Raw genomic sequence first — 23,348 nt, 5'->3', positions numbered from 1 at the left:
TCCCTTTACCTCTTTCCCCTTTAGTTATAGTAATCTTAAACCTGCGGTCCGGAGAGACCCGGGTTCGGTTCCCACTAAGGGCACGTACTTCGGTTGCAGTTAGTCCCCGGCCCTGGTTGGTCGTGCGGGTGGCAGCCACTCGATGTGTCCCTTCACGTCGATGTTTCTCACTCTCTCTCCCTTCCTCTCTCTCCCTCCCACTCTATCTGTACAAAAAATGGAAAAAATATCCTCAGGTGAGAATAAAAAAAAAAAAAGAAAGAAAGAAAAAGAACGCAAGAAGAGAATAGTCTATTATATTTACCCAGACATCTAATATTTCTACTGCTCTTCCTTCATTCCTGATGTTCCAATAAAGTCCTTCTGATATCATTTTCCTGCTGTCCAAAGAACTTCCTTTAGCTATTGTTTAGAATAAATTTGCTGGCTGTGAATTTTCTGGCTTTTTCTTCACCTGAGAATGTTTTTGTTTCACATTCATTTATGAAGGCTATTTTTAACTTGATATGAAATTCTGGGTTGACTTCCTTTCTTTCTGTAATTTAAAAATGCTGTACCACTTATGGCCTCTATAGTTTCTGGGGTGGAATTCATAGTCATTTCAATAATCATCCCCCTAGAGGTTAATATGTTGGTTTTTTGGGTTTTTTTCTAGCTGCTTTCAAGTATTTGTCTTTAATTTTCAGAAGTTTGGCTGTGATCTGTGAGGCGGTGGATTTCTTTGAGCTTATCTCGCTTTGGTTTACTGGGCTTGTTGAATCTGTTAGCTTATATCTTCTACCAAATTTAAATTTTTTTCAGTCATTATTCTTTTCAGCACCACAATCTTTTTTTTTTTTTTTAATCCTCACCCAAGGACTTTTTTTTTGCATTTATCATCAGATAAAGCAGGAGAGAGAGAGGGAGGAAGAGAGAGAGAGAAACATTGATGAGAGAGACACACATCGAGTGGTCACCACACACACGACCCCAACCGGGGCTGGGGACAAACTGCAACCGAGGTACATGCCCTTAGCAGGAACCAAACCCAGGACTCTCTGGTCCGCAGGTCAACTCTCTAACTGCTGAGCCAAACCGGCCAGGGCCAGCACCACATCCACATTCTTTCTCCTCTTCTGCTGGAACTCCAATGACATGAACGTCAGACCTTTGTTCGTGTCCCACAGATTCCTGAAATCCGGTTTAATTTTTTTCTCTCTTTTATCTCTGTTATTTAGACTATATCATTTCTATTGCTTTATCTTCAACTTTACTGATTTCTTTCCTCTGTCATCTTCATTCCATTATTGAAGCCATCCAGTGAGATTTTCTTTTTTGGTTATTGTACTGGTTCTTTTTTACATCATACATTTCTTTGCTGAGAATTTCATTGTTCCATTTGTTTCACAAGATTTTGAGGCAACTTGTTGGAACATTTGTATCATTGCTGCTTTAAAGTCTATGTCAGATAAGCTCAATATCTATGTCATTCCAGCCCAACCGGTGTGGCTCAGTGGACTGAACATTGTCCCATGGACTCAGAGGTCCTGGTTCGATTCCCGATCAAGGCACATGCCCAGGTTGAGGGCTCATTCCCCGTTGGGGGCAGGCAGGAGGCAGCCGACCAATGTTTCTTTCACATTGATGCTTTTATCTCTCTATCCCTTCCTCTCTCTCTCTCTAAAAAAAAAAAAAAAAAAAGACATTTATAAAGTATCTATGTCATTCCATCACTGGCACTTCCCTCAATTTGTATATGCTGAGTAATTTTAGATTGTACCATAAAAATTTTTGAATATTATAAGACCCTGGGTCATACTGAAATCTTCTAGTGAATGCTAACAATCTTGCTTTAGTTTTCAAAGCTTTTTCAGTGTTGTTTGGTAGTGTGCCCTTCATGTACCATATGGTGCCCAGTTTGGAACCTGGGTGTTGGTCTATTTATTAGTTCAGTTCTCAAAGTCATCCATATGCTAAGTAGGACCAGATCCACACAGACACAACTATATGAAGTTGCTTTCCTGAGCTCTTCCTTCTCTGAGATCCCCCCAATATTGAAGCTTTCCAGTCTACATACTGTATATCCACAGCTATGCCTGCATCTGGGGCCTAATAGCAAGAGGACCAAAGCGGGGAAACGGTAAACTCAATGCCATTTCAAAAGTACTTTGAATTCTGGTCTTCTTTCCCAATCTACCTGCCATTATTTACTTTCCACCTCCCATTATTTACTTTCCACCATCCTCAAATAGCTGCTGCAAGCATTCTGGCCAGGTTTTATCATTGCATTGAGTAGGAAAGAATGTGCTTAACTCTATTCTGCCCTGAACTAGAAACCCAGAGCCAGGATTTTTAAAATTTTTTTCCTGCTATGTTTTTTTTTTTTAAATCAGGGAAAGTCCACAAACTCTTTGTTCTACTTAGCAAAAACAAAAAACAAAAAAGATAGGAGGAGGAAAGATGGCTGCCGCCTAAGGAGGTTCCATCCACTTGCTCCTAGCATTGGACTGAACTTGTGGCTAAACATTCAATTTGAAAAACCACCTGAAAATAGCTGGTTGGAAATACTGAGAGCCAGGAGCGCGGAGAGGGGACAGGAGAAGACAGGGAGTGGGTGAGCCAACTCGCACAGCTGTGCAGCTGCGCTGGGGAGCCAGACGGGAGGTGGGCCAGCGCAGCTCCTGCCCCTGGGAGTGGGGGGCTCAGCCCCACACAGAGATCCCCAAACAAGAGCAACAGAGAAGGGAAGGGCAACCCATGTAGCATAGGACGGTGGAAATCAGGGGTTGTTCGGCCCACCAGGGGGATTCAGACAGCCCTCTCCCAGGCTAACAGTGAAATGCTTGGTTACACCAGCCTAGGACTGTGGTTGGCAGGAGGGGCCACTAAGCAGAACTCCAGACCTGTTTAGAGAGTTCCCAGGTAAAGAGGCTCCATTCTCCCCACCTCAAGCAAAGAGGAGGCGTCCCTTCCCCCACCTGTGAAACAGCTCTGGGCTGGAAATCAGCACCCTGGCGGGGCTGGGGATTCAGACAGCTGGCCTGGTAGAAGGCTGGGCAGAAGCCCCACCCAGTGACAGCAGGCCCTGCTAAAAGATTAGATAGCCAAACAGGGCTAGTTTTTTTTCTCTCCCTTTTTCAAACTGTATCCTCCCCTGCTTGAGTTCGTGACCAAGGGGTGCAACCCTGGCAGAGCTGAGGCACTGGAAGGAGAGGAAGCAACCGCCTGCCCCCCCTACAAGCTACAGGTACCGTCCTCAATGCATATCTGTCTAAACCACCCTGACAGGCCTGAGAGCCTGCAGAGCCCAGTTCCACGGGGGAAGGGAGAGCAGCCCAGAGCAAGTACATTCAAGGGGCGAGCGGAAGCAGACCCAGTCTCTGGGCCAGGGACACCTCACCCACCGATGACTTGGGGTCCTGCCCTGCAGGGCTTCAGCTGGGTTGCCCAGGGCCAGTCAGAGACAGCAATTCACATTGGCCTGTGCCCAAAAGGCAGAGACTCATACTCTAAAAGGCCAGATCCAACAACACCGAAGCAAAATCCAATGAGCTCCACAAATAGCAAATTCAAGGTTATTTTTGTTGTGGTTATTTTACTTTTTATCATTATTATTATTTGTATTTAAGTAAGAAAATACCAAGGCATTATTTTGTTTTCTTATAAAGATAGCCCTGCTTGTTGACTAAGTAGAAAGGGTGTACACAGTTCTCATGAGTAAACACAATTTACCTGCTACAGAATGTACACATAATGCCAAGGAACTGATATGAACGGAGTGAGGGTATAATGCTCTCATCTTCATAGCAACAAAATGCAAACTAAAACAAAAAGTAAATGAACTTAATTAGTGCTGGACAGTCCCACAGGAAAAAAGCAAGAGGGCTTTAAATCAATCAGTAGTTGTCTGTACACAATTAAAAATTCCATTGGGCTGAGCCAGGCTCAGTCCTCTCTCCAGCTCTCCCCATCTGAGGTCCACCACCCGATCGCGAACCCACGGAGCTGCTGGTCAGGAGCTTTTGCTTTAGAGTCCACGAGACAAGAAGGGGAACAGTCTTGGAAGACCAGAAAATCTGGCTTTGGCGAGGCACCTACGTGCAGCAGTGTCGCATGTGGAAGATGACAACATACTCTGCATCAGTCCTCTGCACAGAAATAGCAAAGGGCTCAAAGGGGTGAAAGGTAAAGGCAACAAGGCGCCACACCGTGTGGTTGATGGGGCGGCCCAATAAGCCTGCCTGGATCTCAAGCTTGAGCAGACCAGAGTCCTGGGCACAGAATCCAATAGGGTGATCTCCACAAGTCTTGGGTGGCTCCATGACTGACATCCACTCGTCATCATAGCTGAAGAGAGACAAATCAAGGTAGGGACTACCACTGTAAGAATGAGCACTGATGGGGAGCTGACCCAGCAGCTGGCATACTGCCTCGGTGGGCCCTCCATACTGGGCGTTTACAACAGTGTCTTTAAATTGGTGTTGAATCTGCCTTGCAAAATTGCTGGAAGCTGAGCAGGGAAACTGGACTTCAGTGCGCAGGGTAGCATTACGGAAGAGACCACAGAAGTCCTCAAAGAGCTCCAAAAGCTCGTATGACGTATTCTCAAACACAGCTATCACCTCTGTTGTCACCATGTTGTACACCACTAAGAAAGATGCCTGTGATGGATCTGTGACCCGCAGGGTTACGACGTCCTCACCAGTGTACTTAATAAACAGATGGCTTTCATCCAGAAGCTGCATTTTCCACATGCGCTGCTGCCACAGTTGGTCAAAACACTGGAAGAAGTGCCCTGGCCGGTTTGGCTCAGCAGTTAGAGTGTCGGCCTGGGGTCCAGAGAGACCGGGGTTCAGTTCCCGCTAAGGGCATGTACCTTGGTTGCAGTTTGTCCCCACGTGTGGGTGGCAACCACTTGATGTGTCCCTTTCACGTTGATGTCTCTCTCTCTCTCTCTCTCTACCCCCCTCCCTCTCTCCCTCCCTCCCTCCCTCCCTCCCATTCTGCCTGAACAAAAAAATGGAAAAATGTCCTCGGGTGAGGATTAAAAGAAAAAAAAAATACTGGAAGAAGTGCCTTTTGGCCATTGCGCTCCCATCCTGCTCTGCCCAGCGCCACAAGTATAGGAGCAGCCGGTGTCTCAGGGAGTTGATGAAGGGATCCCTGAAAGGACCAGCCACGCCTGTCTGACTGTCCCTCCATGCCTCAGGGAAAACAGCTGACACAGTGAGCGGGTCATCCTCACAGTAGAAGCGGCCAGTGGTCCTCCCGTTGGTGGAAGTGCCTTCAGGAGGCACCTGGAAGACATGGACGGTCTGCTGCTGCACTGACAAGATGGCCAGGATGTTTCTGTACAAGTACAGCCCTTGGTTAAGCGTGACAGGACCACTGTAGCACACTTGAAGGTGCGGGTATCACGTACGCGGCCAGTGTGGAGGTCAGTGATGTGGAGGGAAGAGTTCTCCAGAGGGGACTGTGGGTTGCGGGTCACAGATTCACTGTTCCGACACACCTCTTAAAAGGGCGCGTGAGGCTCATCCGGGAGGGAGGCAGGCAGCTGAGCCCACGATGGCACACTGGCAGTGTCGGTGAACAGGCTGCACTCCGGTTCCGGCGCTCACCACTGGCGGCTATGTTGTAATTGCAGCAGGACAAACACCATCCAAAGAGCCGTCTGTGGAGGTTGACTGCCCACTGGGCACGGCCATCGGACAGGACCACCCCTCACAGCCCTGCAGGAGGTCCTCGGCTGCTTGGCAGCCCTGGTACTCAGATTCCCAGAGATGTCTGGTCTGAAGAGAAAAGCATTAAAGTATCGTCTTTCGGGTGAGAATTTATGCAAGAAACAAGGAGGCTTTTCAACGTTGTCAACTGTGAAGTTGGGGAAGACATTCTGGTGGGACACTGGGACCTGATGCCAGTGGCACCTGCCTTGAATCCCCAGCATTCCAAGTGGTGAATGACATTCTGGCTCTGGATTCTTAGAGGTTTGATGGTAGAAACATGATAATCCATTATCACATCTCTGGTCCCCCTAAATCCACTGCTGTCCACTGCCAATCCATTCCACAGCCAGAGTGATCTTTTTAAAGCGCTTTTGTGATCACATCCTTTCCACTGTCGGTCCCGGCCCAGGGGACAGGGTTAGAGACCCCCTAGCTGGTTCTGTGGGCGCTGCCCCTGGCCCTAGCCCCGCCATACCTCGGGACCTTTTATTATTTTTTTAATTGAAATAGTTTTCCTTTCCCATTTTATCCTTTCTTAATCTATGTTTTATTTTATTTAGCATTATTACTTTCTGAAATTATTATTATTTCATTCATTGTTTTCCTTTTTTATATATATATTTAGCCTATTTCTGGTCTCAGCCTTCTTTGCCTTCATATTCTAATTTTTCCCCTCCTCTTTATTTTTCCCGACTCCTGCCTTCTAGTATTCTCTCTCTCTCTCTCTCTCTCTCTCTCTCTCTGTGTGTGTGTGTGTGTGTGTGTTTTGTTTGCCTTTTTATCTTTTTGTTGAAGCTGTTACTTTTATTATTGCTGTTGCTGTTTTTCAGGTGCTTTTTGGTTTGGTCTACTTTTGTCTTGTTTAGTTCTGTCAACACCTAGATAATAGTTGGCAGGGGTAGGGGTTGAGAATCACTGTCAACAACCCTGAGGGTTGAGCCCAGCCACAAACAGACAAAGCAATCAACACTCAAATTCAACAGAAGAGCCCACATAACCCTTACAAGGGTCATTCCTAGGCACTCAGCTCAGATGATCAAGAAAATGAATCCACTGGGTCCCATAAAAAGGCTACCTCACCAAGACAGGGAGGCATAGCAGTCTTATCCGATACACAGAAAAACACACACAAAGAAATAGCAAAAATGGGCAAATAAGGAAACAGGCCGTAAATGAAAGAACAAGAAGAATCTCCAAAAAAAGAGCTACATGAAATGGAGGCAAGCAGTTGATCAGATATAGAATTCAAAGTAATGGATAAAAGGATGCTCAAACAACTTAGTAAGAACTACAATGAACTTATTAGAAACTTCATCATCATGAAAACAGATTCAGAAACAATAAATAAGAACCACTTGAGCCCAGTCAATGTGGCTCAATGGACTGAGTGTTATCCAATGGACTGAGAGGTCCTGTTCAATTACCAGTCAGAGCACATGCCTGGGTTGCGGATTCGATCCCCAGCAGGGGGCGTGCAGGAAGCAGCCAATCAGTGTATCTCTCTTACACTATGTTTCTATCTCTCTCTCCCTAAAAAAATCAATAAAAACATATTTTTTAAAAAAATGAAAAATGAAGAGTGACATAGTTAAAATAACAACTATCCTAGAAGGAATCAACAGTAGATAAAAAGCAGCTGAGGACAAAATCAGCGAATTAGAAGACAAAGTAGAAAAAAAACACCCAATCACAGCCGCAAATAGAAAAAAAAAAATTAAAAAGCACGATCATTTAAAGGAACTTTTGGACAACATGGATCGTAACAATATCCGCATCACAAAGGTACCACAAGGAGAAGAATCAGAACAAGGAATAGAGAACCCGTTTGAAGAAATAATGGCAGAAAGCTTCCCTAACCTAGTGAAGGAAAGTCACTTAAGTTCAGGAAACACACAGAGTCCCAATCAAGATGAACCCAAAAGACCCACACCTAGGCACATAATAATTAAAATGGCAAACATTAAAGACAAAGAAAGAATTTTAAGAACATCAAGAGAGACACAGAAAGTCACCTACACAAGGGAGCTCCAATTAGACTGCAGGCCAGAAGGAAGTGGCATGAAATATACAAAATAATGAAAAGCAAAGGACTGAATCCAAGAATATTCTATCCAGCAAGGATATCATTAAAAATTGAAGGTGAAATAAAGAGCTTTTCAGACAAAAAAAAAAGGCTACAGGAGTTTACTACCACCAAACTAGCACTACAAGAAATACTAAAGGGACTGCTATAAGAAGAAATAGAGAGAGTGAGAGAGAGAGAGAGAGGAACACAGACATAAAGAATAAAAATGGCAACAAATAAGTACCTATCAATAATAGCCTTAAATGTAAATGGCTTAAATGTTCCAATCAAAAAACACAGGGCAGCTGAATGGATAAGAAAACATGACCCATGTATATGCTGTCGGTTGTCAGAATAAAATCAGCTGCAGTGATTCAGTTATTTTCAGGAACTCAGAATTGCCAACCATGGAATAATCTGATGCCTTAAAAGTATTTTAATAGAGAAAGACTGTAAATTAGAAAACTACCTCATAGCTCTGCTTTTAGAGGGAATCCTAAAAGCAGAGGGACCTCTGTGGTGGGAATACAATGGTATATAATGTTGTATGATCAAATGGCTGAGTCCCCCAGTTGATAATTCAAGACCCCTCTAAGAAGACTGAAATCATGATCCTCAGGCACAAAATACTAGCAGTCCCTCAAAGGTCAGCTCACATGTTACCACAGATACTTTATCCTTCACAGAGCTTTCCTTTTCTGTGCAATGACAGCACCAGAGTGCCTGTTTGGGTACCTACAAGAACTAGAGTGTAAACTACAGGAAGGCTGTTTCACATTAAAGAAATGCTAGAAGTCTGGCCAGTGTGGCTCAGTGGCTGAGCGTCGACCCAGGCACCAACAGGTCACTGGTTCCATTCCCAGACAGGAGACCTGCCAGGTTGTGGGCCCGATCCCCAGTGGGGGGCATGCAGGAGGCGTCCAATCGGTATTCTCTCTCATGGGTGTTTCTATCTCTGTCTCCCTCTCCCTCTCTCTAAATAAATTAAAAAAAAAAAATGTTTTAAAGAAATGCTAGAAAACACCCGTTGAACATATAAAGTCTTTAATATCGAAATACAAATGTCAGGCATTAAAATGTTTCAAATGACTGCCAAAGAAGTCACAGACATTAAAATGCTATGATTCATAGTAAAGGAGGAAAAAATGAACCAGTTATTATTTCAAGGCATCATCGTCTTTTATGGTGGAAACAGAGTAGAATGGAGAAACTACAACCTTTTCTAAAAGTACATGAATCAGAAGGACAGAACCAAGCCAGGTCCATTCAGAAAAATTAATCTGTGTTAGATCCACTAATATAAAGAAAACATTGTTAAGAAATCCCAGTTTCCTTACTTCCGTATGTCTCCTTTACTACGTGAAGCTTCTTCACTTAGGCATGCATGCTCCATGATTACCTTTCTACTCCCTCTCCTGTCTCTGGAGAATGGGAGGTGGGGCTGAAAATTCTAATCTAATCATTACTTGGTCTTTCTGGTGACCAGCCACCATCTAGGAGCCCACCCAGTCACCTGATTAGAACAAAAGATGTGCTTAGTGATCTTATCACTTAGGAATTTATAAGGGTTTTAGAAGCTCTGTTCCAAGAATGGGGTCAAACACCAAATATTAGAACAAGAGATGCTTGTAGTGATCTTATCAATTAGAAAATTATGAGGATTTTTATGGAGCTCTGTGCCAGGATCTAGGAGCAGAGACCAATAGATATATATTTTTTCTATTATCTCATAAACACTTATTCTCACCCAGAATAAAAACATACCCCTCCCAATTTTTACCACATACTACATTTAACCACTAGCACTATTCTACCTCCTTAGAGCACCAATATCTTAACTTTGGCCTTCTTGAAAGATAGCCAAAACCCATGGACTGATCCAAAACAGAATAAAAAGTTCTCTATACTAAGTCACAAAATACACACTGGAAAGTGACATGTTTTACCTGTGTAATCACAACAAAATGTGTTACTCCACTTCTTTTCAAAGAGGCTGTGAAAAAAGTCCCTATTTTTTTTTTTCCTTTTTTTTTTTTTTTCCTCATTCGAGGACATTTTTCCATTTTTTGTACAGACAGAGTGGAAGGGAGAGAGAGGAAGAGAGAGAGAGGGAAACATCGATGTGAAAGGGACACATCGAGTGGCTGCCACCCGCACGGCCCTACCAGGGCCGGGGACAAACTGCAACCGAGGTACATGCCCTTAGCGGGAACAGAACCCGGGTCTCTCCGGACCGCAGGCGGACGCTCTAACCGCTGAGCCAAACTGGCCAGGGCAAAAGTCCCTATTTTTGATGAACCATTTAAACTGTGCTAAATGTAAAAATTGTCTTTGATTAAATAAAAGCATATAGAAATAACTAGTTTATTAGCTTCTAGGCAAAAATGAAGAAAGGACCAAAAAATTAAAATTATTATACAAATCCTATCTACACCTCCTAACAAAGTAAATAGTAGACACCTAATGTTAGTATACTACCCATCAGTACAAACTTTAAGACAGACATTTTGACAATATTCCATAGCTTTTGAATTTTGCATGGTCTTTGATACAACAGTTATATCCTAAAGAAATACTGTACATTGCATTGTTATTAACAGAAAAAAATCAGAAATAAATTGGGATTATATACCATAAATTGATTATATACTATAAATCTATTAAAAAGCTACTATAGCCCTGGCCGGTTTTGCTCAGTGGTTAGAGCATCAGTCCAGAGACCAGAGAGGCCCAGGCTGGGTTCCCACTAAGGGCATGTACCTCGGTTGCAGTTTGTCCCCGGCCCTGGTTGGGGTCGTGTGGGTGGCAACCACTCAATGTGTCTCTCTCACGTTGATGTTTCTCTCTTTCTCTCTTCCTCTTTCTCTCCCTCCAGCTCTATCTAAAGATAAGTGCAAAAATGCCCTTGGGTGAGGATAAAAAAGAAGAAAAGCTACTATAGATCAGTATAAACATGATCATAGAAAACTATTAAGAGGAGCCCTGGACGGTCTGGCTCAGCGGTTGGAGCGTCGGCCTGCGGTACAGAGAGACCCGGGTTCTGTTCCCGCTAAGGGCACGTACCTCGGTTGCAGTTTGTCCCCGGCCCTGGTTGATCGTGCGGGTGGCAGCCACTCGATGTGTCCCTTCACATTGATGTTTCTCTCTCTCTCTCTTCCTCTCTCTCCCTCCAGCTCTATCTGAACAAAAAATGGAAAAATGTCCTCGGGTGAGCATAAAAAAAGAAAGAAATATTAAGAGGAAATGAATACTACAAAGAAATATTTTGATATGACCTCACTTTAAAAATTATACTGATGTTTAAAAAATGCTGGAAGGATATATTTCTAGGTAATAACATTTTTTATTTAGGATGGTAAAATTACTCTCTTGGTAATTAGCAGAACAAATAAACACAAAATCAGTTAGGTAGATATATACTGAAGATCTGAACAACACTATCAACCAACCTGACCTAAATGGCATATATAAAAGACTCCACCTACCAACAGCAAAATTCACATTATTTTCAATAGCAGACAGAGCATTCCCCAAGACAGACCATATTCTGGGCCATATAACAAATCAGAATAAATTTAAGAGGTCTGAAATTATACAAAATTTGTACTCTGGCCACATGGTATTAAAATAAAAATCATTAACTAAAAAAAAAAAAAAAAAACAGTAAAATCCCCATATATTTGGATATTAAACTGCATGTTTTTTTTTTGGTATGTGCCCCTAGTGGGAACAGAACCTGGGACTCTCTGGTCCTCAGGCCGATGCTCCAACCACTGAGCCAAATCAGCCAGGGCATTAACTGCACACTTCTAAATAAAAAATCATGAGACAGTATTATGAAGTATTATGAACTGAATAAAAATATAAGTACATCCAATTAAAATTTATGGAACACAACTAAAGTGATGCTTTAAAAAAAGTTTTAGAATAAAATGCTTATTAGCATAAAAGAAAAGTGGCAAATCAGTGATTTAAAATTCCACACTAAGAAACTAGTAAAATTCTGATGGCTGTTCTTCTCACTGCTTGAAGCCATAGGTAGTTGGATTGTAGTTCATCCCATATCTAAGCTGTCTTGCCTTCGATCAGAGCACCACAGGAATGTGTTGGCTGTCCATCAGAGCCTTCTGATTTTTGCAGTCAAACAATAACAAAAAAAATTTAGTAAATTAAGCATAAACAGACAAAAGGAAATACTAAATATAAGAACACAAATCAGTGAAACAGAAAACAAAAAAAAAGAATAAGGGAAAATCATTGAGCCCTAGCCAGTTTGGCTCAGCGGTTAGTGTCGGCCTGTGGGCCAGAGAGTCCCGGGTTCGGTTACTACTAAGGGCACATACCTTGGTTGCAGTTTGTGCCCGGCTGGGTCATGTGGGTGGTATCCAATCGATGTGTCTCTCTTTTCCCCCCTCTCTCCCTCCCACTCTGTCTGAAGATAAATGCAAAAATGTCCTCAGGTGAGGATTTAAAAAAAAAAAAAATCATTGAAACAAAAAACTTTTTCTTTGAAAATATTAATAAAATTGATTAAACTCTAGCCAGTCTAATCAAGAAACAAATAGAGGACACAAATTGTATCAGAAAGACAGATCTTACAGACATGAAAAGATAATAAGGAAATATGTGAACAATTTTACACCAATAAATTTGACAACTTTGGTAAAGTGAGCAAAGTCCATGAAAGACACAAGCTATGAAAGCTCACCTAAGATGAAATAGATATTCTTACTAATCCTGTATCTTTTTTAGAGAGATTCCAAAATGGTGGCTGAGTGAATGGAAGCTACACAGACCATCTCCCAGGACAAAACTGGAATTGCAACTAAAAGACAAATCGTCGGGCAAAAGCAAGAACAGCAGCTGGGGAGGACCATATGACCAGGGGCAGGAAAAGGGGACAATGAACGGAGCCTGGTAGGTCTGTGGAGGCACGAGAGGGTGGGCTGGGAGCCCACGGACAACAGCTGTTTTAGCTGTGAGCAGCTCCCTCAGGGTTAACATCCACAGCGCAGAGGGCTGGGACAGAGCGCTAAATTAGCTACAACCACTCACCTTGGGCTCTGGCAGAGGTAGGGCAGACTGGACTGGAACTCTGTGGGGACACTCGGGATATGGAGGGCACTCAGAGTTTTTGCTGAGTCACGGCCACACAGGACAGTGGCCATCTTGCTCCTTCCCAGAGCTGTGGGGAGAAGCAGCAGTCCCTTGGAGATTTAACCCCACTCAGCTGGGCCAGAGAAATACAAAATGAGGTTCATTAACAACCAGCATCTACCCTACCCTTGGAAAATCCTCCTGTACTGAACACCTGAGGAAGTTTTTCATTCAGCTGAGGGCTACAACCCAAGGCTCATCAAGTAACTGAGACTAATAGCCTCCAGGCAAAAAGCTAGAGGATAACTGAACCTTTCCTGGACTTGCAAATCTACCCAGGAAAGTAAGACTTGACAGTGGTGTTGAACGTGGGTCATCACACACTCATCCAAACCCAGTAGAAGGAGCCACAAACAGCAGAACACCAACACCCACAGGGAAAATTTGGCAGGCTCCAAAACCCACTGAGATAGCAAAAATGGTGAAACAAAGAAACAAATCCCAAATAAAAGAACAAGAGAATTCTACTGAAGATGAGATAAATGAAATGCAGTTAAGCAAGTTATTAGAGGTAGGGTTCAGAGCCATGATCTTGAGGAAGCTCAACCGCACGAGTAAGGACATCAACACCATGACTAAAGACAAAGAAACACTGAAAACCAACCAAGTAGAAATGAAGAATGACATAACAGAAATAAAGAACACATTGGAAGAAATAACCAGCAGAGTAGAGGAAGCTGAGGATCGGATCAGTGAATTAGAAGACAGGGTAAAAAAAAAATCAACCAATTAAAAAACCAAAAGAAAAAAACAATTTCAAAACAGGAAGATAACTTAAGAGAACTGTGGGACAACTGGAAACGCAGTAACATTCCCATCATAGGAGTCCCTGAAGAAGAAGAAATGAGCAAGGGTTAGAGAATATATTTGAAGAAATAGTGACAGAAAATTTCCCCAACTTGGTGAAGGAAGAAGGCATTCAAGTTCAAGAAGCACAGAGAGCCCCAAGCAAGAAAAACACAAAGAGGCCCACACCAAGACACATAGTAATTAAAAGGCCAAAAATTAAAGACAATGAGAGAATCCTAAAGGCAGCAAGAGATAAGCAACAGGTTATCTACAAAGGAAACCCCATAAGGCTCTAAGCTGACTTCTCACAAGAAATACTACAGGCCAGAAGGGAGTGGCATGAAATAATCAAGGTCATGAAGAACACGAATCTGAATCCAAGACTACTCTATCCAGCAAGGATATCATTCAAAATAGAAGGTGAAATAAAAAGTTTCCCAGACACAAAAGAAAAAAAAAAGGCTAAGGGAATATATTAGCACCAAACGAGCACTGCAAGAAATGTTAAAAGGACTGCTGTAATTAGTAGAAATAAGAAGAAAAATATAACCACAATAAACTAAAATGGCTACAAATAAGTATACATCAATAACAGCCTTAAATGTAAATGGACTGAACGCCCCAATCAAAAGACACAGAGTAGCTGATTGGATAAGAAAGCATGACTCACATATATGTTGTTTGTAAAAGACCCATCTCACAACAAAAGACTCACATAGGTGAAAGCAAAGGGATGAAAAAAAAAATCGTCCAAACAAACGGAAAGGGAAAAAAAAGCTGGGGTAGCAATACTCATATCTGATAAAATAGATTTCAAAATGAAGGACATAACTAGATACAAAGAAGGCAACTACATAATATTGAAAGGATCTATCCAACAGGAAGATATAACCTTGATAAACATATATGTACCCAATATAGGAGCACCAAAATATACTAAATATCTTCTGGAGGACTTCCAAGGAGAAATCCACAACAATACAATAATAACAGGGGACTTCAATACCCCACTGACACCACTGGATAGATCCTCTAGACCAAAAAATAAATAAAAAGTAACAAGGAAACAAAGACTCTAAATGATGCACTAGATCAAATGGATTTTATAGATATCTACAGAGAGTTACATCCCAAAACTGAAGAATTCACATTCTTCTCAAGTGCACATGGGACATTCTCAAAGACAAACCACATGTTAGGACATAAATTAAGTCTCTACAAATTCAAGAAGATTGAAATATCAAGCATCTTCTCAGATCACAATGACATGAAACTAGAAATCAATTACAAGAACATGCAAAAACATTTGACCACATGGAGGCTAAATAGCATGTTATTAAACAATGAATGGGTTACCAAGGAAATCAAGGAAAAAATTAAAAACTTCCTAGAACCAATGAAAATGAACACACAGACTTCCGGTGAAGATGGCAGCGTAGGTAAACGCGGTATCGTCCTCCCACAACCACATCAAAGTTACAACTAAACTACAGAACAACCATCATTCAAAACTGCCTGAAATCATCCTGAATGGAAGTCCTACAACTATGGAATTAAAGCAGCAGCCACATCCAGACTGGTAGGAGGGGTGGAGGCAGACGGGCTGGTCCCACACCCACGTGTGGCAGATAAAAATCAGGAGGACACCTCAGCTGGGAAGGTCCTCCCTGAGGACTGAGAGGTCCCTGTCCCACACTAGGTGCCCCGCTCAGGGTTCCAGTGCCAGAAAGAGAATCCCCATAACTTCTGGCTGGAAAAAACAGCAGGAACTGAGGCTCAGGGAAGCTGAAGCGGCTGGAGCCCCAGGCAGCTCCTTAAAGGGCCCGCGCAAACTTATCGGACTCTCTCCCTCTAAGCCTGGAGCGGAGGCAGCTCGAGGGGCACCAGAGACATACAGGGAAGAACTGAGCTGTTTGGCACTGGAGCGAGGGCTGGAGAGGGCACTTTCTCCGGGACAAACGTGCTGTCAGAGGCCTTTGTTCCTTTGGTGAGCCCTTCTCGGGGGCGGCAGACAGAAGCCATATCTGGGACTCCAGCAACCTGGCTCACACTGGTAGCCCCGCCCTGATGACTCCCTGAAGCCACACCCCACGCCACACAACTTTCAGGCCCACCCAAGCTGTTGCCACTTGCTTAACCATAGGATTGGCCTGTCTTGGATCCTGCTTCAAGTTTTTCCTAAATTCTTTCAAACGAGCAGCATCTGGTCTCAGCTAGCCCCATACCTCTCGTTAAGTAATACACTGAAACAAACACAGGGAGGCAGCGAAAATGAGGAGACAAAGAAACAGGTCCCAAATGAAAGAACAGAACAAAACCCCAGGAAAAGAACTAAGCGAAATGGAGATAAGCAACCTAACAGATGCTGAGTTCAAAATACTGCTTATAAGGATGCTCAATGAACTCAGTGAGGGCCTCAAGAGCATAAAAAAAGACCAGTCAGAAATTATGGATGCACAGTCAGAATTGAAGGAGGCATTAACTGAAATAAAGAATAATTTATACAGCTTCAATAGTAGAGTACGTAAATCCAAGAAGCAAACCATCGATTTGGAATATAAGGAAGCAAAAAACGCCCAATCAGAAGAGCAAAAAGAAAAAAGAATCCAAAAAAATGAGGATAGTGTAAGGAGCCTCTGGGACAACTTCAAGCGTGCCAACATTCGCATCTTGGGGTGCCAAAAGGGAGTGGCAAGAAATATTCAGAGTGATGAAAAGCAAGAACCTACAACCAAGATTACTCTATCCTGCAAAGCTGTCATTTAGAATCCATGGCCATATAAAGACTTTCCCAGACAAGAAAAAGTTAAAGGAGTTCATCACCACCAAACCATTATTATATGAAATGATGAAGGGCCTTTTTGAAGAAAAAAGATAAAATATATGAACAAACAAAGTGGCAATGAATACATATCTATGAACAATGGAATCTACAAACAAAATGAACAGGTAGAACAGAAACATTCTCATAGATACAGAGAACATTTGGTTGGTTGCCAGATGGGAAGGGGTTGGGGGAATGGGTGAAAAAGGTGAAGAGATTAAGAAGTACAAATTCATTGCTAGACTGACAAACCTCAAAGGGAAAGGGGTTGGGGGGAGGGGGCGTGGGAAGAAATAAACCAAAGAACTTATATGCATAACCAATGGACTCAGACAATAGTGTGGGGAAAGGCGGGCGTGGGGAGGAGGGGGTCAATGGGGGAAAAATGTGGAACATCTGTAATACATTCTACATTCAACAATAAAGATTAAAAAAAAGAAAATGAACACACAACACAAACTCCATGGGACACAGCAAAAGCAGTTCTGAGAAGGAAGTACACAACACCACAGATGCACTTTAAGAAAAAAGAAAAACTTCTAATATACCATCTAACCATACAACTTACACAACTAGAAAATAAAAGAAACACAAAGCAAGTAGAAATACAGTACTGATGTTCATAATAGAAATAGGAAGAAAAAAAGTCAATAGTACACCATCGTTTTGTTTTTTTTTCTTTTTTATTCTCGCCAGTGGACACTTTCCCATGGAAGAAAAAAAGAAATACTAACATGAAAGAAAGCACATTAGCACTTAAAACAAGGTTTTTCTAAGCTATAAACCTACGGCCCAACCGCTGACCCCCAGCGGTGAAAACGGAACAGCACACTTTCTTCAGCAACTCAGAGTAAATAGTGAAAGTAAAACCAAGAGCTTTCCTAAACATTTGGTAAATAAAAAAAAGCACTCTCGGAATCAAACCCCACCACTCACACCCCACTCATCTTTCCTTTTTTACTTAATATGCCTCGCCGAAGCAAGGCCACCAAAAATTGGGTTGCCTCCCACACGAAAAAAATGGGAGAGAGAGAGAACATACTGAGCACCGCTGTCAGTCACACCTCGGGTAAAAGCAACTTCTATTACACTGATGGTGGCTACTTCATTACAAAATTTAGTGCCTAAATAAAAATTTACAAGTTATTTTTAAAGTACAAATCTAATTTTCAGACTATATAAGGGGAAGAAATTTAACTTTTTGTTTTTAAAGTTGGATTTGGTGCAATGCATTGTGGGTATGCAAATAAGGGCGCATATACGTTTACCAAGGTTACATCCTCCTGTTGGATAGATCCTTTCAATATTATCTTTGTCTCTAGATATGGCCTTTATTTTGAAGTCTGTTTTGTCAGATATGAGTATTGCTACCCCAGCTTTTTTTCCCTTTCCATTTGCTTGGAAATTTTTTTTCCATCCCTTCACTTTTTTTCCTAAGAGAAAAAAAACAATTTTTTCCCCCGAACAAGCAGACAGAATTTTTCACATGTTAATAAAAACGAATCAAATAAAGATAATCAGATTAGAAAGAAATAAGGAATAAAAAGTATTTTACACATAGATTTAAAGGACTAGCCAATCTGCTGCACCCCCAACCCAAAAAATTCTCTGAATATATGGACACACATCCATCAAGATGCTTACCCTTAAAAGATTAGGATTTTGGAAAATTTAGTTCACAAATACATTGTTAATTGCATTGTTATAATGAAATTAGTTCATTAAACGTGAAGACATCAAACAGCACCAATACTAGAAAGTTAAGAAAGTAAATACACTGTTACTTAAAATAATATATAATCACTGATTGGGACAGAAATGAACTATATCCATTAGCAAAATTATTTAAGCTACTGTTTGACATAAAAGCGATATTTCCAGACCAGTATATATGCCCTTTTCCCCGTGACAGCCCTGTGTCCAGGCATACCAGCAGTGGGTTAACATTGAAAATATTATTAAATAGCATGGATTTTTTTTTCATTGCTCAACCTTGAACCCAAATTTTGCCAATATAAGCCAATGGCAGCATTTTTAGTATTCTAACTACTCTTACCTGTCCCAATTAAAACAAAACACAACTCCCTTATTAAGCATTAGATTAGATGTGTCTTTGAGGTAGCAGCAAGGCATTTACAAATGGGCTACTAACAGGGTATCAAAATGCTACTAATGAAAAGACAGCAGCAAATACTCTAATAAGAGCACATTATTCCACATGAAATCCCAAGTTACTATCTCTAGTTCCTTAAATTCTGGGAAGACTAGAGATGAACAAGTGTATGTATAAATGGGGCCAAGGAGAAAGAAGCTTTAAATGGCATATAGTGTTCATATTTTCAATTACCCATGATAATTTTAATGCTTGCAGATCTCCAACTATTATCTAAATTTTTGAAGCATATATCACTAAAAAGCCAGCAAGACTTTGTTGTTAATCGTGTTTTATTGAAAATGAAATAGGCATGGCTTGTGAAGTTTTTATAATGTTCACACCACCCTCTCCCTATTCCCTGCTCTTTTCATCAGGTAATCTACAGACTACCTGGTTTAAAATATTTGGTAATTCGGTGCAGAAAATTAAGGTCACAAAGTACAACAATTTTTAATATACCATTAATACTAATGATTAAAAATTATTGCACAGTCGTATGCATTTACCCTAAAACATTTTCTGAAAGTAAATTCTGAAAGAATTATATAAAAGACAAATAGCCCTTTAAAATATGAATGGCCTTTACTACCTCGATCTTCTATCCTTTTTTGTCTTTTCAGTACTTTTGTCCATTGTTTTCTCATTATCTGCCCTGCACTTTGGGCAGTACCATTTCCCCTTTGGTTTATAGGTAAGTGAATGAAACACACGAAAAGTGAAACCACTCAGTTGGACGCTGTTCATTATCACATCCGATCATCTCCCCATAAGACACTTGGTTACATAAACAGTATGTAGGTTCACTGGGATCTATTGCAAACTCAACAGGTGAAGCTTCCCTTTCCTGCTTGGCCTTGGAGCATTTCTTTTTCTTGGCTGACTTGCATTTCTTTTCTTTAGGTGGCTGATCATCACAGTCTTCAATTCCATTAGTCATGTGACTCAGATCACAGCTTTCACTGGTTTGCTGTCTTCGTGGTCTCCTTGAAGATCTTTCCAGTTGGCTAGAATCCATTTTTGCTTTATCTGAGGCTCGTTCACTTTCAGCAGGATCTTGAAAACACTGTGAATGTAGCTCCATTTGCCTTGCCTGATTTTTCTACCAATTTCAGCATTTGTGTGACAACTGAATTTTCTCATCTCCCAATTCTTCACTATTGATTAATGCTTTCTGAAGATGCTGCTGAAAGCGTTTTTTTACTGGTTTGAATCATCTTCTTTCTTACATTTTTCATAGACATCATCAATTTCTTTAATGTATAGCGACCAGCCATTTTCGAGGCGGACAGGAGTGCGCATCCGCACCCCTCCCATGTCTACATCAGGCCCCTCCATCCCTTCACTTTCAACCTATGTGAGTCTTTTGTTGTGAAGGGGGTCTCTTGTAAGCAAGATACATGAGTCCTGCTTTCTTATCAATCAGCTACTTTGTGCCTTTTGATTGGAGCGTTTAACCCATTTACGTTTAAGGTTATTATTGATATGTACTTATTTATTGCCATTTTTATTTGTTGTGGTTATGTTTTTCTTCCTATTTCTTCTGCTTATTACAGCAGTCCTTTTAACATTTCTTGCAGTGCTCGTTTGGTGCTAATATATTCCCTTAGCCTTTTTTTTCCCCTCTTTATCTGGGAAGCTCTTTATTTCACCTTCTATTTTGAATGATAGCCTTGTTGGGTAAAGTAGTCTTGGATTCAGATCCGTGTTTTTCATGACCTTGATTACTTCATGCCATTCCTTTCTGGTCTGTAGTGTTTCTGTTGAGATGTCAACTGAGAGCCTTATGGGGGTTCCTTTGTAGGTAACCTGTTGCTTATCTCTTGTTGCCTTTAGGAGTCTCTCATTGTCTTTAATTTTGGGCATTTTAACTACTACGTGTCTTGGTGTGGGCCTCTTTGTGTTTTTCTTGCTTGGGGCTCTCTGTGCTTCTTGAACTTGAATGCCTTCTTCCTTCACCAAGTTGGGGAAGTTTTCTGTCACTATTTCTTCAAATATATTCTCTAAGCCTTGCTCATTTTCTTCTTCTTCAGGGACTCCTATGATGGGAATGTTATTGCATTTCCAATTGTCCCACAGTTCTCTTAAGCTGTCTTCCTGTTTTTTTATTTATTTATTTATTTTTGGTTTTTTGATTGGCTGGTTTTTTCTACCCTGTCTTCTAATTCACTGATGTGGTCCTCAGTTTCCACTCTGCTGGTTATTTCTTCCAATGAAGTACTGATACAATGTAGATGAACCTTAAAAACATTATGCTAAGTAAAAAGAAGGCAGTCACAAAAGACCTCACATTGTGTGATTCCATTTACAGGAATTGTCCAGAGTTGGTAAATCTACAGATTAGTTGTTACCTAGGAATAGAAATTAGAGGATGAGGGAAGAGTTGAGTGACTGCTAATGGTTATGGAGGTTTTTTTTTTGGGGGGGGGGGGTGATGAAAATGTACTAAAATTATGTCACGTGATGATTGCATAACTGTGAATATACTAAAAACCTTGAATTGTACACCTTAAGTAGGTAGAGTGTGTGGTATATAAATGATATCTCAATGAAGCTATTATTAAACAACAAAGATATCTCAGGTGGAAGATGGGTACAAACTTGAGTCAGCAGGCTGTCCTGGCAATACAAGTGCGGTTATCTACCACCAGTGTAATCACATGGCTTCTCGTTCTGGAATACTTAGAGCGTTAGGATTACAAATGAAACTCCATACATATTTCAGTAAGGGTATGTCACTGTAGAAGGTGCATCCAATGTAGGATGTCAATCCTTAATATTTTTGGGTCCCTAGTGCCAACAGTATGTTTCCAACTGATTTCTTAAGTAGTTCTCCAAACGTAAATCAGACAAATCTGCTGCAGGAGTTCAGGCAGCATTTCTAGGGGTGACTTTTTTTTATTTTTTAATTGATTCTAGAGAGAAAGAAAGGAGGGAGAGAAGGAGATAGAAACATCAATTTGTTGTTCCACTTCTTTTTATACATTCATTGGTTGCTTCTTGTATGTGCCCTGACTGGAGATCAAACCCACAACCTTGGCGTATTGGGATGATGCTCTAACCAACTGAGCTACCCAGCCAGGGCCTAGGAGTGACCTTTCTTTCTCAGCTGCTTCACACCTATGGACATGCAGATCATCACATGCCACCAGGCAAACGCCTGACAGCTGAAGCTGTGTGAGCCTGTCTAGAAATGAATTCCATATCACAGCCACAGGGAGGGCAGGAGGGGGTGGGAATCAAACTTTTATTTTTTAAAGAAGAGTGTGCTTTTTTTTTTTTTAATTGGTTTTTTAGAGAGAGAGAGGAAGGGCGAGAGAGAGAATCATCGATGAGAGAGAACATCAATTGGCCTCCTCTTGCATGCCCCCCACTGGGGATCGGGCCCACAACCTGGGCATGTGCCCTGACCGGGAACTGGCGACCTCTTGGTGTATGGGTTGACATTCAACCACTGATCCACACTGGCCGGGCTCAAACATTTTTTTAAAATAAAGTTGTGGCTTGATTTCTTTTTTCAGGGAGCCACAATTAACATTTTTAATGAGGAATAGTTGACATACAACATTATATTAGTTTCAGCTGTACAACGTAAATGATTCAATATTTATATATACAGTTGTCTCTTGAACAACACTGGTTCAAATTGCACAGGCCCACAAGGTTTTTTTAAATAAATACTGTAAATGTATATTCTCTCCCTTGATTTTCCTAATAACATTTTCTTCTCTCTAGATTATTTTATTGTAAGAATACAGTATATAATACATACACATAGTATGTATTAATCGACTCTTTTTTTTTTTTTTTTTTTTTTTTTTTATCCTCACCCGAGGACATTTTTCCATTTTTTTGTTCAGATAGAGTGGGAGGGAAAGAGAGGGAGAGGGAGAGAGAGAGAAACATCGACGTGAAAGGGACACATCGAGTGGCTGCCACCCGCACAACCCAGCCAGGGCCGGGGACAAACTGCCACCGAGGCACATGCCCTTAGCGGGAACCGAACCCAGGTCTCTCCGGACCTCAGGCCAACGCTCTAACCGCTGAGCCAAACCGGCCAGGGCTTAATCGACTCTTTATGTTAGGTGTAGTGGCCCTGCGCAACCCTGGGTGAAATGTACTAGCACCCTCTCCAAATTTAGTTTATATCTGGTGATGTCCATAGGTGGGTGAGGGGGGACAGAAGGTCAGGGGAAGAGAAAGAATGAGAGGAAGGAGGGGAGAGAGAGAGAGAGAGAAATATCACTCATTGCTCTCTAGGCACTGGTCCACCCCTTCCCACTCTTAATCACATTTTGTCAGTTTAGAAATATAAAAAGCAACTATTTATAAAACCTAAAGATGAATCCCTCTCCATATGAGAGTGTAGTAGATGCTTTATGACAAATTAGAATTTTACCCTCAGTGACCAATGGGAAAGCATGAAATAACTACAATGACTATAGCATACTTATTGTTCACCACTAATGTCTCTATATGGCAAATACTAAAGGCATCCACCAAAGCTTATCTAATTTAAAAGCTACTCTCAGTGAAGAATGAAGAACAGAAAGATAGGTGTAAAGCATGAGCTAACACTTATAAAGACATCACAGAAAACTTCCAATCTCTCTCTCATTCATGACTAGCTAGTTTGACATATCCCTTATCACATGC

The 23,348-nt window shown here is 41.5% G+C and overlaps 1 protein-coding gene, 1 long non-coding RNA gene, 1 other non-coding gene and 2 pseudogenes across 10 annotated transcripts in view; 2 read left to right on the top strand and 3 right to left on the bottom strand.

The window, feature by feature from the left end:
• The window catches only part of HERC3 (HECT and RLD domain containing E3 ubiquitin protein ligase 3), a 117,675-nt gene that overhangs the window by 70,516 nt on the left and 23,811 nt on the right, over nucleotides 1-23,348 (bottom strand). Inside the window, exon 1 of one of the 8 annotated variants that reach the window (XM_036262447.1) lies at nucleotides 12,826-12,849. The exons of 6 other annotated variants lie outside the window; for them this stretch is intronic. Coding sequence is in view for 1 of the 2 variants with exons in the window: in XM_036262433.1 (XP_036118326.1) it covers nucleotides 3,712-3,784 (73 nt within the window). In the remaining variant the exon portion in view is untranslated. Of the gene's footprint in view, nucleotides 1-3,711; nucleotides 4,034-12,825; nucleotides 12,850-23,348 lie in introns of those variants that run through there. One more of the 8 variants, XM_036262433.1, reaches the window with a different exon arrangement.
• LOC118630631 overlaps nucleotides 3,126-23,348 on the top strand; it is a 33,654-nt gene continuing 13,431 nt past the window's right edge. Inside the window, exons 1-2 of the long non-coding RNA XR_004959666.1 lie at nucleotides 3,126-3,226; nucleotides 12,523-12,687. This is a non-coding gene — a long non-coding RNA (uncharacterized LOC118630631). The remainder of the gene's footprint in view (nucleotides 3,227-12,522; nucleotides 12,688-23,348) is intronic.
• LOC118630628 lies at nucleotides 4,022-5,994 on the bottom strand (annotated as a pseudogene).
• LOC118622635 lies at nucleotides 11,775-11,920 on the top strand. Its single transcript, XR_004958100.1, has one exon. It is a non-coding gene; the product is annotated as a small nucleolar RNA SNORA79 (small nucleolar RNA).
• On the bottom strand, nucleotides 19,197-20,110 carry LOC118630617 (annotated as a pseudogene).

Source organism: Molossus molossus, unplaced genomic scaffold (genome assembly GCF_014108415.1).
Source record: "Molossus molossus isolate mMolMol1 unplaced genomic scaffold, mMolMol1.p scaffold_m16_p_1, whole genome shotgun sequence".
Taxonomy (NCBI): Eukaryota; Metazoa; Chordata; class Mammalia; order Chiroptera; family Molossidae; genus Molossus; species Molossus molossus.
Note: the sequence above shows the minus strand (reverse complement) of the source record. Positions and strands in the feature narration are given on the sequence as shown.